Raw genomic sequence first — 15395 nt, 5'->3', positions numbered from 1 at the left:
GCGACGAGCGTGTTTTGTGCTCTGCTGTAAAGCGTGTAATACGGGCGCAAGACGTTTCTGAAGCGCGGCTGGCTGAACGACGGATGAACGAACGACGGCTCACTTGACCGCAGTAGAGCGAATGGTCCAGCAGCGAACGGGCTTTGCAGATCAGACGAATAATTCATATAAGTCACGATAAACTATCGTTGTACAGTATGTGTTGGATTTATAGACAGAGACTGAACGTTGACATAACACAAAAAACACAAAACACAAAAAAAGAAAAAGGACCGTCATACATTGGCAGACATATTGGCTAAATGTGTTTGTGGTTTTGGGGGACAGAAACTGGATAAGTGAGACCTGATTGTCTTTGCATAACAAATGAAAGGATCATGTGTGCTGATATGTTTATTGTTTAATTTTAAAACTGCAACACAGCATCAGTCCTGCGGATACAGTAATTGTTATTGAAAATCCACTAGATGTCAAAATAGAGGAGCTGGAACTGGAAGATGTAAGAGGCATTTAATTTAATCTCACCAAAACATTTGACAAAACATATTACACACAGACAAAATTGTGTACCAGCAGGACAAGCCAGGCGTTTAATGACAGTGTCGTTTCCACCTGTTCTGCTCTAGACGTTTATCCTTCTCAGAATAACAAGCTCAACTCAACAGACGGCTGCAGGAGCTGCAGCAACGGCACAATGAGTTCTGCCGCCTCCCATTGGGTGGCCATGGTACCTTCACTGTCAGTCCCGCCCTCCTAGCCTCCAAACCAACCCCCTTCCTGCGGCTTGGATCTGAGGGGTTTTTATCTAGCATTCCACAAAGTATATGTGAAGACCATGTAGTTTTAAATTTTCTGTAATGCAGCTGGGTCATTTGATCTAAACAGATGAACAGATAATAAAAAATAGCTTAAGAAAAAATAGCTAAAGATCCAGTGTAAAAAATCAGGAAGTGGATCGTGGTATGTAACACTTGAATTTTACGGAAATGAAATCAACACTTGGTCTAACACACAAAATCCAACGTCTGAATGTTACAGCTCATCTGTATCAAATAAAAGCAGTCATCAGACAGAGGACGACATGAAAACAAAAAGCGCAAGAAACAATAACATGACACAGTTTGATTGAAAGTGGCACCTATATAACAAAACCAACAAATGACCCAAGGGTGTGTATGTGAAATGCATATTGATTTTGCAGCAACACCATATTACACAAAAAGGCTTGTGTGTGAGAGTGTGTGGATGCCTCAATACACAGGGTGCCAGTAAGGCTGGCTAATGTTTCCTGTCTCGTGCTGCAGGAGGAGCAGCATCAGAGGGAGGTGTCTCTGCTGCGTCTGAGGCTGGAGGATCCGGAAAGCGCCCAGCAACAGCAGCTGGAGGAACTGGGATCTCTGGTGCAGAAAGACAGGGACACAGTTTCCCAGCCTGACCTCTGACCCTTACACCACTTTTTGCTGGAAACTACAGAGTGAAGTGGCATCCTGTTTATAAAAAAACATTATTGCTGTCCATTAGGTTTTATTTGAAATCCATTGCAATAAATGACAGTTGAAGCTGTTTTTGGTTTTGATATTGTGTCATCACTGGTGTGGTTTGTTTTTTTCCACCATTAAAAATCCATCGGTTCAAGATCTGCCAGCAGATATCGATGGGCTCTGATCTATGACTCACCCACTTCTGCATCTATAAACACCACTAAAACCACTGTAACCCCGAGCTTTTAACAGAATCTGTGTCACGTGCATCTCGAGCCTAATGCTCATACTGATGTGTGTAGATTTTGACCTCCAGTCTGGGTTTGGTCATTCATAGCATGGCTGACTTTAATCAGCTCAGTTCCAGGAGCAGCTCTTCAGTCCATCAAACAAGTTTTTAACATGGTGTAGTTGCTCTGTGAGCTCAGTGGGAGCTCCATTTTGCTCCAGCTTGTCTTTTATCTGAGGAATAGAAGAAGGCAGATTAGTCTCTGTCTTTTGAATCTCATTTCACACTTGAATTAAAACGTTTCACACTTTTTCACGCTTTTTTTTCTGTCGAGTTAAGGAAGCAGAATACAGGAAATGACAGACAAGCAAAGTAAAATCAGGAGGTTGTAGGTTTCATTTCCTCTACACATGCACACAGAAGCTTGTTTCTTTCACAAACATAACGCTAGAATTGCCTCGATGCACAGTCCAGAGAGCCAAAAAACATGGCCAGACTAGTATAAATAATTCATTGTTTTACTGTTTTTATTTAAAACAATGTCATCAGTGATTCTCATACAGACATGAAGTTTTAGCTGACTTTCTTCAGCTCTGCTCTGAGACTTTGTTGTTCACACTACAGTCAAAGCTCAAGTCATCTTTGTGCCAGTTCCACTCTGTGTTGTGGTTTTTCACTGACAGCAGGTTTACAGTACTGAGAGCTAAAGGCGCCCTCCAACTCTGTCATGATCATTCGTTCTCGGTTCAGCGGGCCTGTAAACAGGGTCACATGACAACCCAAAAAATGAACTGACCTCTTTAAAGTATTTCTGAATATACTTGAAGAGCTCTTTGAGGGCGCCGGCCTCGTTGAATTCGTTTTCGTGTTTCTGAAAGGAAAAGTCACCAATTCAATGCTCCAGTCATCCGATTCCACCCTATTTAGTTTTCCATTTTAAATGGACAGTACCTTTGACTCCTCCTGTAGAAAGCATGTGAACTCAGAGTCTGTGACTGGCGACTGCTCTTTGATTCGTTTGTAGTAAACCTTCACTTCCTGCTTGAACGTGGGGATGTCTTTGGCATAGAGGAGCTTGTTGGTGGGCGCATGCTGCAACACAGTAGTATTCAACTTGTTTACATTCACGTTAGGAGAACTCCTGCAGAAAAGGAAAACTGGGCACAGTGCACGCCGTCTCACCTTCCCAAGTTGGAGCTCGCTGAGGGAGAAGGAGTCCATGAAGGCCTGGGCGATGACAGACAGGCAGCCGTCCAGATGCGGGGTTTTCTCCATGTCAAAGACAAACTGGGGGTTTTTCAGGATGTTGACCCAGAAGCGCAGAGGCAAACTGCACAGAAGCAGAGCAGCAGACATGGCTTTAGAATGAGGAAGGCTCATTACAGTACATCTTCTTCTCTGATCCTGTTGTACCTGTTGGTCTTCCAGATGTGCAGGACGTCTGAGTCAGTGATCTTCATGTTGTCTGCCTGACTGTCCAAGAAGTCAAAGAAGTATTTGACAGCGAGCGGGGCTTTGTTGAGCTGCATCCCCCAGATGGACTTGAACAGGTTCTCCACAAATGAATGCACAGCCACCTTAGACAGAGGACAAGCTACAGTCATGTGTGCTGCTCTGAAAGTTACAGGGCAGCAAACAAAAAGTCTTACCGTGGTAAGAGGTTATAGGCAGAGAACTTATCAGCCCCTGCCTATAAATGTCTGGTTTAAATAAAGACAAAATCATAAGTGGCACCTCTATGTGTGTTCTAGAAAAGCTTTCAGTTTCAGTGAAGCTCATGCTGTGGGCGTCAAATACAGTAGATGCATGCATCCTTCCTCTAGTCTAAACGCTGCTGCTGGCAGTAACTATCACTTTTGCTTGCATTGGTGGTACAGTAGATATAAAACGCAGCAGCTCTGCTTGCCTTTGTGGAGAGCAGCTTGGTGAGGTGCACTTCTTTCAGTTTCAACTTCTTCCTCTCTGGGTTCTTTCCTTGGTCCTCAACAACATCAGGATCAATCTGCAATGCAGAAGACACAGCATCACAAGTGTTTACAAGTCAAAAAACATATGGAAGGAAAATAATAATACAGAGATAGATGTCCATGCTGTGCTGTTGAACACTGTGAATGCTGCTTACCAAGTGGAAATATTTTCCAGAGAAGTTCTCATCATCTAAAAAGGAAACAAGAACAGTCAATAACAGAAGTTATTCTTAATTTTTGAGGCATCATTTCTTTCATAGCTACAATTTATGAATTTAAACATGACAGACCTAACTATTAACTATTATTAACTTAACTAACTGGTTTATTGCTAGCTACGTTAGTGAAGCGACAGCAGAGAATAAGAGCCACTGTCACTGTGACATTCTTAAGGCCATAGTATGTGAGCCAGAGCCAGTAATGCATTCTGTTTACTGTATGTTACTTCTACTTCCGCTATGGGAAAGGGCAGATGTTAAGTTCCTCATTTAGGCGGTGGCAGAGTTTTGAACTGAACCGCATGTGGCATTTCTGCAAACTCTCAGGTAGAGACCCATTTACTAATATATATAGATCCTCCTGTGTTTAGTCAGAAGAAGTGTTTTATGTCTCACCCTTCAAACTTCCCTGTGGGCTCAGAGGAGGGTGAGTGCTCTTGGAAAGCACTTTGATTGTTGCCCCATCAGGAACCTACATGAGTGCAGAGAAAGACACTGGTGGATATATTTTGCACAACACAACACAAAATTAAATGCATATCTATAGGTTGTATGAGTAAGCATTTAGTGTGTCATACAGACAACAAATAACATGATTTGAACCAACAGTACTCTGGATTGTATCTACAGTATTTGGAACTTAGGGATGATATTACATGAATTTTGCATCTCATATCTTAACTGATCCACATGGAAATCACTTTTTCTCTGATCCACTGTTTTTGTAATATGCTGGAGCAACTTTCCAGCTCCTCTCAGTTATGCACAATAGAGTGATCTAGTTAGAATAATCAACAGCAAACTACAAGGAAACTATCACCGGCTCTCACAGTCCACGTGTGTATGATGAGCTGCCATAGTTTTAGCTATGTCTTGATGCTGTGTTTTGATCCTTGGCTCCACTGTGTGAAACTGTTGTTTCTTCCAATGTCACGTGCATTTTCTATGCCAGTAATTGTGACTTTTGAGTGGGCACTGTGATACTGTAACTGCCACTGCACTATTGATGTGGGTGCCTTTTTGTTTCACCTGACATTAAAAGTGAAAAATGTGCGGTACTTTGTCACACTTTGTTTCTCACCTTGTAATGCTTGAGGGTGTTGAGCATTGTCACCTCTTCGATAACCTTAGAGCTCGCATCCACTTCCTCTAAAGGAAGAAAAGATCCATCCTTCTCGTACTCTGTAGGGATGCAGTAAAAATGGTTAGACAGCTTGAGAGGAACTCAACGAGCTCCAGCTCTGCTGCTACTGACCGATACGAATGTCTCTGAGGGCGGTGTTGTAGGGGAAACCAAACTTGGCTCTGAAGGTGGAAAGGACTTTCTCTTTGACCTGCTCTACAGTGTCACAGCTGAGGCTTTGGACCTCCAGAGGCTCGCTGACCTCTCCATCACTGCCCACTGCAAACAGCACCTTCAGCTTCTGCAGAGAATGGACAGAAAAAAAACTCTCAAATCATTATATTTTCACCAATACCACACTGCCAGCATAAAAAATACAGCTGTTTCACATCAAACAAGATGATCACGATTGGCAGCATTGTTCCAGGTTTGTGGCTGGAATGTATAATGCAGCTAAAATGCTTTCACATTGATGTTGCACAGGCTGAAGCCTCATCATTCTCCATTTCCTCTGTGCCTTGTGGGTTAATGCTCGCGGCTTCTAATGGATGTAGCTGAGCATGTGTAGATTAGATAAAGCGGTCATGTGGCCTGTGCAAGCGCACTAGCAGCGAGAGGAAACGCTGAGGATACTGAAGGCAAAAATGCAACAACTGCATGATGAACATAGTGGGGGGAACACTGAGCAGCTAAACGAAACAATGCTGAGGAGTTGGTACAGACCAAGACAGTGAAGGGCGGATGAGGAAATGCATTTTCAGGGTAAAATGACTGCAATGCATGTTTAACCATGTTATCTGAGTGACAGGTTACTGTGTGGCAACCACACTGACACATTCCTCTGCGTTTTTGTTTCACTGTGAAAACCCATAGAATTAAGAACATCATTGCAAAACAACAATATGCAGTTACATTTCTCTTCTCCATCATTTCATTTATCCCTGGATGTACCGTACATGCAATAGTGCCATGCCATCCTGTCAGCTTCCCCTAATTTGTTCATGTTCTCTAAATTATTTTCATTATTAATATGTAGTATTTAATTCTATATGCAAACTAAAGTTTTCTGGTTAAAACTAGCTGCTAATGTCATTCAGTGCCCTCTCTGTGCCCCTGATGAGTAGGGTGTGTTCAAGAAACCCACACCCTGTGTGAAAAAGGTCTCTTTGAAGTATTTAACTGTTTCGCTTTCCAGCGTTTGATAAAAACGTGGCCTCTGCCCAACGACCTGACGTAACATTTTATTTTAACTCATATACAAGAAATACACAGGGGAACCATTTTGCAATATTTAGTTTCCCGTCATCATGACGGACATGTTTGCCTATTTATATTTGTAGTTACTCTTCCTTTCTTAAAGTTGGGCTGCAAAACAGGTCTGTAGGGTAAAAACCAAAACCAGAACTAAGAATTGAGAAGCGTGACCACTGCTTCCACATGTACCAAAATAGCAAACTAAAGGTAAAAGACACTGGCACAGAACGATATGTAAATGTGCCTTTGTTGCTATTTATTTGGCGTGTGTGTAAGAGACGATGAACGGTGTGTGTACCAGTGAAGTGAAATTCGGAGCTTGCCACAGCAGCCAGTCCTCATTGAGCGTGTAGAGGGCTTTCTCTGTCACACTGTCCACAGGCCCCTTGGCGATCTGCTGCGTGAGAGCGCTGACCATGAGAAACAGGTGTTGGCCAACGCTTTCCTGTTCAGGATCACAAAACGAGAAGTCAGTACACGGTTACAAACACAGGGGCTGTAGTTAGTCACTGTGTGTACACCTTTAGCTATGAAAGCCACAGGAGAACATTTAGTTTGAGCCATATTTGTCCACCCCAGTTTAATCAGCTTGGTGGATCTTTTAACATTTGACCACAGCTATTATTCTATAGTTTTTGCATGAGAACTGCAACCACTCTAATTGTTGCCAGGGGAGGTTTAGCATTAAATGTCACTGAACTGACATCTCTAGCTTATAGAATAATGGTTAAGGCTGCTCATGAGCTCATAACATCACTCAAAGACATTAATGTTAGTGAATCAAAAGTATCTTGTGAAATTAGGACTCCTCTTTAATGACTTTAATTTCATGTGAACCCAGTCAGTATCTTGTATTGCAACAACCCAGTTGTTGCAATACAATATAAAAATGTAAAAGCAAAATGTAAACGGCAACAAACCCGGAGGAAGCCATAGAGGCATATAGACATCCAGTTGGTCAACAGCTTCTCCACCGTTGACTCTGTGCGCCGCAGCAGCAGTTTTGGCTGGCCGCTGCTGTTTTGCTGCATTAGATCCTGCAGGAGGACCTCCATCACTTCTGTCAGGTATGACAAGTTGCTGTGCAGTGCTACAGTCAGTAGAGATGCTAATGCACACCTGCAATTAGAACAGAAATGCTGGCTTCAGGTAGGCCTGCACATTATTATTATGAAATTAGTTTGAATGATGTTGTGTGACTAACTTGTCTTTGATAGTGAAGCTCTTCTGCTCTTCTAGAGCATGCACCATGGATGTGAGGAAGAGCTGGTCCTGGATCAGCCTGGACAGGTCCTGGCAACACGCCTCTAGTTGAACTGTCACTGCATCCTGATCCCACAATCAGACAGAATAATGTATTAGTGATGAATTTAAACAAACTTATACAATCACCATGGTCAAACTATACCTGACCCATGTCTTTGATACATGACGCCATCAAAAGGTCACTCTGAGAAACAATAAGATAAAGAGTCTGTTACTTCTCTTTACCTGGCAATGATAGTATATTCGATATTGTATAGCACCAGTTTGACAAACATACATCTGCTTTCACTCAGCTGTTTTGTACCTCAGGAAAGAAGATTCTGCAGGCAAAGTGCTTATAGTCAAGAAAAGGAATTGCTCCAACATTTTCCATCAGGTCAGCTTTCTCTGTCTGCAGATCCACAAAACCTGGGGAGAATATTTATTGTGAGAGCTGAGTGACACTAAACCTCATCTTAAATGGCTGAAGGAAAAATATTAAACAAGCATTTTCCTCCTGGTAATGAAGTGACAAAAGTAAGTAAGAAAGAAAAAGAGGTAGTGGAAGTGTCTACTACTGCTGCAACGCACCAACTAAGCACGTCTGTTGGCCCAAGACTGATTGCTACACAGGAAGAGACATGCTTAAAGAAAAGGAAGACGAAGGTTCAAAGGAGCGAAAGATTTTGATCTTATAATGACACTCGATGAGAAGCAGTTGTAGCTTATTGCTGGACTAGTGCAGTAATGCAGACCTAATGAATTATTTAAAGGTGTACATGAACAAACACTCATGTCAAGGAGTGAGTGAGGGTTTTTTCTATGTGGAGTCTGCCTTGGCAGATTATAGAAAAGAATGTGCTACTGACCCTGTCTGATGTCATTCCGGATGTCAAGCTCGAGGTCTTCCATCATCTTGTTCATCCTGGCAGTGAACTTCTTTTGTTTGCTACGGTAGACAATCACCACCACTGAAAGACAGAACCGGAACAGAACACATTTGCACACTGCTGTGTAATAGACAGAGCAGAAGCTCCCTGAAGGTTTGACCACAGTAATGTCTTTCTGAGGGTACGTTCTGCCCTTACCAACAATAATCAAGGGTATCAAAAGAAATACCAGCAGCATTAGAAAGAACAGTGGAGAGGAAGTTGTATCAAGTGTGATCATCTTGCCTCCATACATTATCTGTAAAAAGTAAAACAAAATACCAGAGACTTGATGGTACATTGATAAAAACATTGACTTGTTATGGTCTCTTGCAAATGGAAGCTTTACCATCAACTGCTGAAATTTGACATTAGGGGTGTTCTTAATGTGACAGTGGAAAAACTCTGTCTTGTTGCTGGTTTCTTTGCCAGTCATGATGCAGGGGTGCTGTTTTCCACCGTGAACGCCCCACACTGACAACTCTGCTGTCGTCATCTCCAGCTCATCCTTCTTTTTCTAAAACAGAATAAAATGCTGCTGTTACGCATGAATGTCCGTGTCTGGTCACGTGTGATACAAAGGTGAACTACCTCTAAGGTGATGAGCACGTAGCCCACTGTTGTGAGAGATTTAAAGGTGATGAACTCAGGGTCTGGGTGGTGTTTGAAGTTTGTGTAACAAGACAAGGTCTCATTGGCTACTTTCAGAGACACAGAGCTGAAAAAGGACTTCTGGGTGCTTTTTGCTGCAGGTGTTTCATATGTTAAATTCTGTAGGATAAAATAAAACAGATAAAAAGCAGTGATTAAGACATAAATGTAAAACAACAAGACGCTGTGCTCAGCTATGGACCTACCACAGAATTGCTGCTTCTGGGTAGTGTGACTTCTTGTGGGTTGTGGCTGTGAATGACCCCTTCCACAAATTCCAGGTTGGATCCATGGATTGTGATAGTTCTCTTTCCACTGAAGGACGCACATCAACAGACAGTCACAAAAGATCTGAATATAGACTTATAGACTTAAGTAGGCATGTAAGCCTTTGTCAGGCTGTGGTTCCTTGTAGACACTCCCTATTCTACTACTTTTAGAAGGGAGTGGTGTTGCCTTGCTTATGTCTGTCTAAAATCTCAATTAAACCTTTACATGTAACCTTTACTTACAGGTCTACACTAACAGGTCTACACTAGTCACACTTTTGCCTATTTCTTTACTTGATACAGATTCTGCTAAGGAGAGTTTTTTTGTACATATGTATACAGTACAACCATTTTGTCAGTTCGCTCATAGCGCCGCCATTCACACACCAAAGTACCAGGAAATATGATCTTGTCTCCCTAATTAGTTCAAATCTGTGAACAATGCTTCTTAAGCAAATGCTGCCTAAAGGAGAAGTTTGATGACTCCTCAGTGTCAGTAAGCTGAAAAAAAAAACAGAAGTAACATTTCAGTTGCTGCAGGAACTGTTCTTAAAGTCAAAGGTGTTTACGTGAGGAAGTGTGTCTTTCCTTAACTGATGACCCCCATTCTCTAAAGTCTTCTTACTTACTAACAATATTTCCTAAAATATGCAGCAAAATGTATTGACAAAACCGTAACAGTACATCTAAAGACAGCCTGTGGCCTGTGTCTTAATCACATAACAACAACCTGATTCAGGTTCATTTGTTTGTCAGCTGGCAGACTAGCTGTATTTTGAATGTATGTTGCATCTCTATGGAAATGTGCTTCAGAAGTGATGCAGTCTTTGACTTTTCAGTCTTATTAGTAATTAAGTGACTATTTTACAAAGAAAACACTTTCTGAAATTTGAATCACATTAACTGCTTTTCAAACTAATCTAACTTTAACACATTTTACTGCTCAACTAAGTGGGTTCTTCATTTCTACTTTTTAGGTGGACACCAAAGAAGGTAGAGACATAGTCATTAGACCATCACAGTCCTAATAATCCATATGTTAACTCTGTGGCTGATACAAAGAAACAGCAGAATAAGACTTCACACTGATTCAAACTTACCTGAACCAGGTGCTGTTCGGTTCAGTACCGATGCACGTGGGTGATGACTGGTAGGAGATTGTGCCATTGCCATGGCAACTGCCATCTGGTAGAATGACACACACTCGGACCACACCTTTATAATTTGTACTGGGAATGTGGAACGTCAGATTCACACCAGTGTTGTTCCAGACGGGAGACCTGAGCAGAGCACAGAGGAAGACACACATGCACAGACACAGTTTTGCTGTTTTTAGGGAGATGCCACACGCTGCACATGTTACATTATGTTCTATTTAAAAACCCCAAAGGTTTAGTTTGTCAGTCAAACTCACTCTTGTGCAGCACAGGCCGTGTCTCTCTGAAACCTCACTCTTGTCACATCACTGAGGTTGTAACCTGACAACACTGCATGGTTCCTGCCGTAGAAAGACACGACTCTGGGAGAGATGGAGGAGATCTCTGGGGGCTGACAGTGAAGCAATGATTACTATTTAAAACATTAGTTGTACCTTGTAGTAACTAGTAACTTGAAACAAAAGCTGTAAGTGTGAAGGGTTCACTCACAGAAAAGCTCATCTTTGACTTTATGGTTTGGCAAACACTGGCCTGTAGGAACAGACAGAGGGAAGTGATTCAGCAGAGTGGCTGCTTCACTAACTGACATTAGCTGACAACATACAACATCTCAATAGAACTATAACTTTTGAATTTGCTCTTTTATGTTATATATATGTTAAATAGAGGATGGACAAGGATTAACTTTAAAAAACAAGCGTGTGCGAAAATATTTTTTATAATTACACTGATACTGTAGGTACACATTCACTATTTTGGACCAAACAGGCATATTTACGTTTCCCTCTCCGTGATTTGCCCAGGAACAGCCAGTTTTACTCCAACCACATCCAGACTTCACACAATGCTCACACCTAAAAAAGGAAAACATTATTATATATTGTATTTAGTTGATCTTATCTGAAAATAAAAGCTAATCTGCTACTGTATAATGTTTTTCAGTAACATTTTAAAACAGTCTCTGTGAAAATATTTGAAACAGGCACGATTAAAAATCTTAATAATATAAATGATCTTACAAGAAAGAACTTGGTGATCCTCTGATGTTAGAGCAGTTGTTTAGTTTCAGTTGTTCTGTGAAATTCACGGTTCCAAGTCTAAACCGAATTGTGAGATTGAGGCCTGTTAAGAGAAGTTAAGACTCATTTGTCATTTTCACCAAAGAACATGTTATTCAAGTTTAAATTGCACATTAATGAAAAGTTTTAATATTTTTCTTTTATATACAATATTACAAAAAATGTGTGTGTGTTGTGAGATGTTCCTTTTAATAATCATTAAAACTTACTGACCTTCATCAGGAAGTGTCCCACTTTTTAGGATGCAGGTGCATTGTGGGAACTGTGGAGGAGGGTTGTTCCTATCACACATCTCTCCAAATGCTCCCACAAACTGACAGGCAAAGCCAGACGGATCCTTTTGGCTCGTAGTCAGGTGTGTCTGAACGATCAGCTTGAGCTGAGGAAGGAGGAGACATTGATGACGCACAGAAAGACACAACTGGCTCTGGGTCAAAGCCCAGATGTAACCTGTACCTGGCCAACGTGGCTCCTTTCAAGTTTGTAGGAAACTGGATCGTTATGGAAATCTTCAGGAATAGACAACCATTCTGAGTCTTTGCAGTCATCTTCAAATTCACAGCTAGAAAAACAAAACATGTTAAAAGCAAATTTAGTACTGTTTTATTCTGTCAACAGTAAAATGTCACAATCCAGACCAGTAGTTAGTGATGGTTCTGACCTGCGTTTAGACGAACACCACACACAGTTTGGATCCTGAGCAGACAAACACTCCTGTAGGTTTGTGAATGTGCTGCAGTTTGATACAGGTACACGCTTTACCTGGAACAAAACATTAAGTTAAATATGGACCATATGTTTTACCTTACACATAATACACCTGCTGTGTCCTACCTGATGTCTTAAAGCCACATACACATGTTTATGATCCACTTGATCCAGATGGATTTTGGGAAACACTGGGTGGTTGTCGTTGGCTTTGTAGAGCACTGTGAAACATGCAGGGTGGTAGTTCTTGTCCACAACAAGCTGAAGAAGAAAGAACAATAGACTTCTCCAATAAAAGATGAGCCATGCAGAATGAAAGAACATTGTGCAGGTCTAAACGACTGTTAAAAAACACCAGTAATTAAAAAAAGCTAAATCAATGAAAATAGATCCTGTAGCCTACATTTTATTTACAGTTCAACTACAAGTTTTTATGAAGTTATTTTACAACCTGTATCACTTTTTCTGACAAGCCCTCCCCAAAGACAAGGAACTAACAGTAGATGCTACAGTTTAACACACAAAAACTGTATTGACGAGATAATGGAAACACCATTTGCTACTGAAGTCAATTACTATGAGGTTATACTGTAGCTATCTTCTTGTTATGTTTCTGAGGGAGTCAGGCCACTTCTCTAAGAAATACTATGCCATTAAAGCTGCAGCAACGACTGCTGATGCTTCTCACCCAGAAGAAAAGGGCTTCAGTGTTTAAGACGAAGTTATGACAAAATAAAGTGGTCAACATGTTGATAGCATCTTACAGTTAATCTTTCACAACAATCAAAAACTCTGAATCAGAAATACACCAGCAAAAAGTCCTGTTATCTGTTTGGTCTACAGTAAATGATGGGGTTCACAAACAAGCAAGGAATTCAGGATGATGCAGTGCATCAGCTTTTACAAACCTTAATGAGCTGTCCATCTGATGTCCCCATGAAGAAAACCATCCAGGCCCTCTGCCTCACCGCCAACACAGAGGTCATGTAGTTCTGTCTGAGGAGAACTGCCTTTGGCTCCAGCCTCTTTGGCTGAGGATCCTATACACAGATAATCACATACAGTATGACTCTAAGTATTTACTTTGTCACCACAAATGCACAAAAGGTACAAATAAAAATAGGTAAATATTGGTCCCCACCTCTTGAATAATAAATACTTGTATAAACTACTTAACATTATAATAAACTGAGTCATTACAACTCACTCATCAGTAATTGTTAATTAACGGACCCACCGTCGGCTTTGACCCAGTACAGGTTCCATAGCAGAAATCTGGATCTGGATCGACCGCTCCTGTGAGATCGGGGCTGATGTCGAACACCACCAGCTCCGTGTTGGTTTGTCCTCCGTCCACACTGAACACTCCGCTCCACAGCACCGGCGGTTCACCCGGGATCACAGAGGAGGCCACAAGTCTGCTGCTTTCTGCTCCATCAGCAACGACGAGAGTCGCACCGCGCAGAGACTTCAGAGTATGAGTCTTACTGGAATTTGTTGTCAGCCAAACGAGTCGGACTTTGTTATTTCTAAGACCTGACTGTACGTTGGAGAGCAGATATACTGTTGAATTGATCTGAAATCCGTCCACGAACTCCACATCACTGTCGATCAAAGGTGTGGCTTGGGTGTCGGCAACAGAAAATATACCTCCACGTTGGTCATCACTTGTATCATAAATGTTTACAGTGTTGTAGCCGGTGTTACACTTATTGGATTGTCTTTCGTTTTTCCGTAACGCGGTCAGAATGTAAGTCCCTCCGTTCTCTATATTCATCAAAAATGCGACGGACCCGCTGCTTCGCCTCAATGGTCCCACCTGGATCCTCTCGCTATGGATAACTCTCTTTATGTTGTTTAAGTCCAGAACTTCACAATATCCACATCCATTGCCAGTCGCACCGCAGCTGACCAGAGACTTGTTCGCAACAAATGGCAACAATACGTGGACATGAAACGTTGCGTTCCGCTCCGTCGTCTCAGAAACGCGGTGAAACTGCGCTTCCTCCACGCTTTTCCCCTCCTTTAAAACCCCCCTCAGGCTCAGACTCTGGACCAGTGTCAGGCTGTGGCTCAGCTGGTACAGCGTCTCCTCTGTGGCGATGTAAACCGTGTCGGTGGTCACGGCGAACTGGCGGATGTCTCCATCCAAAGTGAAAGCTCCTTCTTCCTGCAGACACAGAGCTGGTTCTCCCGAGAGAATAACAACTAAAGCCAGTAACAGGACCATTGTCAGCAGCGCTTAACAGGGAGACACTGCGACGGTCTGCATCGCACGCTGCTCTCCACTACAGTGAAAGCCGTGCGTAAAAGCGCAGCGCTCCGCTGTCAGAAACAAGAAGTGCTCAGATTATGGTGGGAGGGAGCGCGCAGCAAAACTGTGGACACCTTATTATATCTGAAATGTTGTGATTTTAAAACGCTCACTAAGTATTTCGATATGGTCTGGACTTAGTGAACCCATTGACCTGTGTGCTTTAATAAATAAAAGTACCGTAAATATGTAAACAGGTAATAGCTTATGTTCCATTTTTGCACATTTTTCTTTATTCTGCTGTTCTCCTGTGGCTGTTGATCATTTACACTGTGTTACTCACCTCAAGAAGAATGAACCAGAGAGCCTTCATTAAAACTGCATAATGTTGCTATTGGCCTGCTTTAAAACCGTGGTCTAAACGAATGACGTCACCAACTAATAATGATGCATCCATCAAGAACGATCCAATGATGCTCCTTCACTTCCTAAATAAAGTGGTGTCTGACTGACCTCTAGTATGAGCTCTGCCGCTGCCTTCCTCATAAAAATATATCTGAAAAAATTCAATTTATGGTATAACAATTTCACTATAGTCACCATAGCAGAGTGGATCAATTGCAATAACAACAATAATGAAGAAAAATAAGCTCTTCGAGCACAGCTCGTCGGTAGATAAAAAGGAATCGGAGTGAACTTGTGTTTTATGTTGTATTTAGGTATGTTTGTTTTTTTTCTTCAGTGAAATGAAGAGTTTTGTAAGTGATTTAAAAGTATAACGTTAGAGAAGTGTTATTCTGCCATCTTGCGGTTAAGCGACACAGAGTTTAA

General features: G+C 41.8%; 1 protein-coding gene across 3 annotated transcripts; it reads right to left on the bottom strand.

Moving 5' to 3' along the window:
- Nucleotides 1-500: 500 nt before the first annotated feature.
- Nucleotides 501-14604, bottom strand: plxnc1 (plexin C1). 3 transcript variants are annotated; one of them, XM_029160354.3, is made up of 32 exons: nucleotides 14256-14372; nucleotides 13548-13731; nucleotides 13219-13350; nucleotides 12437-12571; nucleotides 12264-12364; nucleotides 12059-12164; nucleotides 11816-11981; nucleotides 11543-11645; nucleotides 11302-11377; nucleotides 11013-11054; nucleotides 10781-10914; nucleotides 10467-10646; nucleotides 9304-9412; nucleotides 9038-9217; nucleotides 8796-8963; nucleotides 8606-8705; nucleotides 8387-8488; nucleotides 7843-7946; nucleotides 7681-7722; nucleotides 7477-7601; nucleotides 7193-7391; nucleotides 6571-6717; nucleotides 5151-5319; nucleotides 4977-5077; nucleotides 4292-4367; nucleotides 3833-3867; nucleotides 3617-3712; nucleotides 3124-3287; nucleotides 2893-3040; nucleotides 2662-2802; nucleotides 2507-2581; nucleotides 501-1943 (listed from the first exon to the last, which is right to left on the bottom strand). In XM_029160354.3, exons 1-32 carry the CDS (start codon nucleotides 14261-14263, stop codon nucleotides 1839-1841), a joined length of 3753 nt encoding a protein of 1250 aa, XP_029016187.1. In that variant the 5' UTR covers nucleotides 14264-14372; the 3' UTR covers nucleotides 501-1838. The 3 variants fall into 3 exon arrangements, with proteins under 3 accessions (XP_029016187.1, XP_029016184.1, XP_029016185.1); XM_029160351.3 differs by having other exon boundaries at nucleotides 13548-14604; XM_029160352.3 differs by having other exon boundaries at nucleotides 13219-13341; nucleotides 13548-14604.
- Between the last annotated feature and the right edge of the window lie 791 nt (nucleotides 14605-15395).

The sequence above is a fragment of the Betta splendens genome, chromosome 9, assembly GCF_900634795.4.
Source record: "Betta splendens chromosome 9, fBetSpl5.4, whole genome shotgun sequence".
Taxonomy (NCBI): domain Eukaryota; kingdom Metazoa; phylum Chordata; class Actinopteri; order Anabantiformes; family Osphronemidae; genus Betta; species Betta splendens.
Note: the sequence above shows the minus strand (reverse complement) of the source record. Positions and strands in the feature narration are given on the sequence as shown.

Bases quoted from the DNA above. Each gene is read 5' to 3' on its own strand.
- plxnc1 (XM_029160351.3), bottom strand. From the start codon at position 14,540: ATGGTCCTGTTACTGGCTTTAGTTGTTATTCTCTCGGGAGAACCAGCT. The intron at 8,706-8,795 runs GTAAAGCTTCCA...TACTTTTTACAG, and splicing joins TCAAATTTCAGCAGTTGATG to ATAATGTATGGAGGCAAGAT. The intron at 2,582-2,661 runs GTACTGTCCATT...TTTTCCTTTCAG, and splicing joins TTCTACAGGAGGAGTCAAAG to AAACACGAAAACGAATTCAA.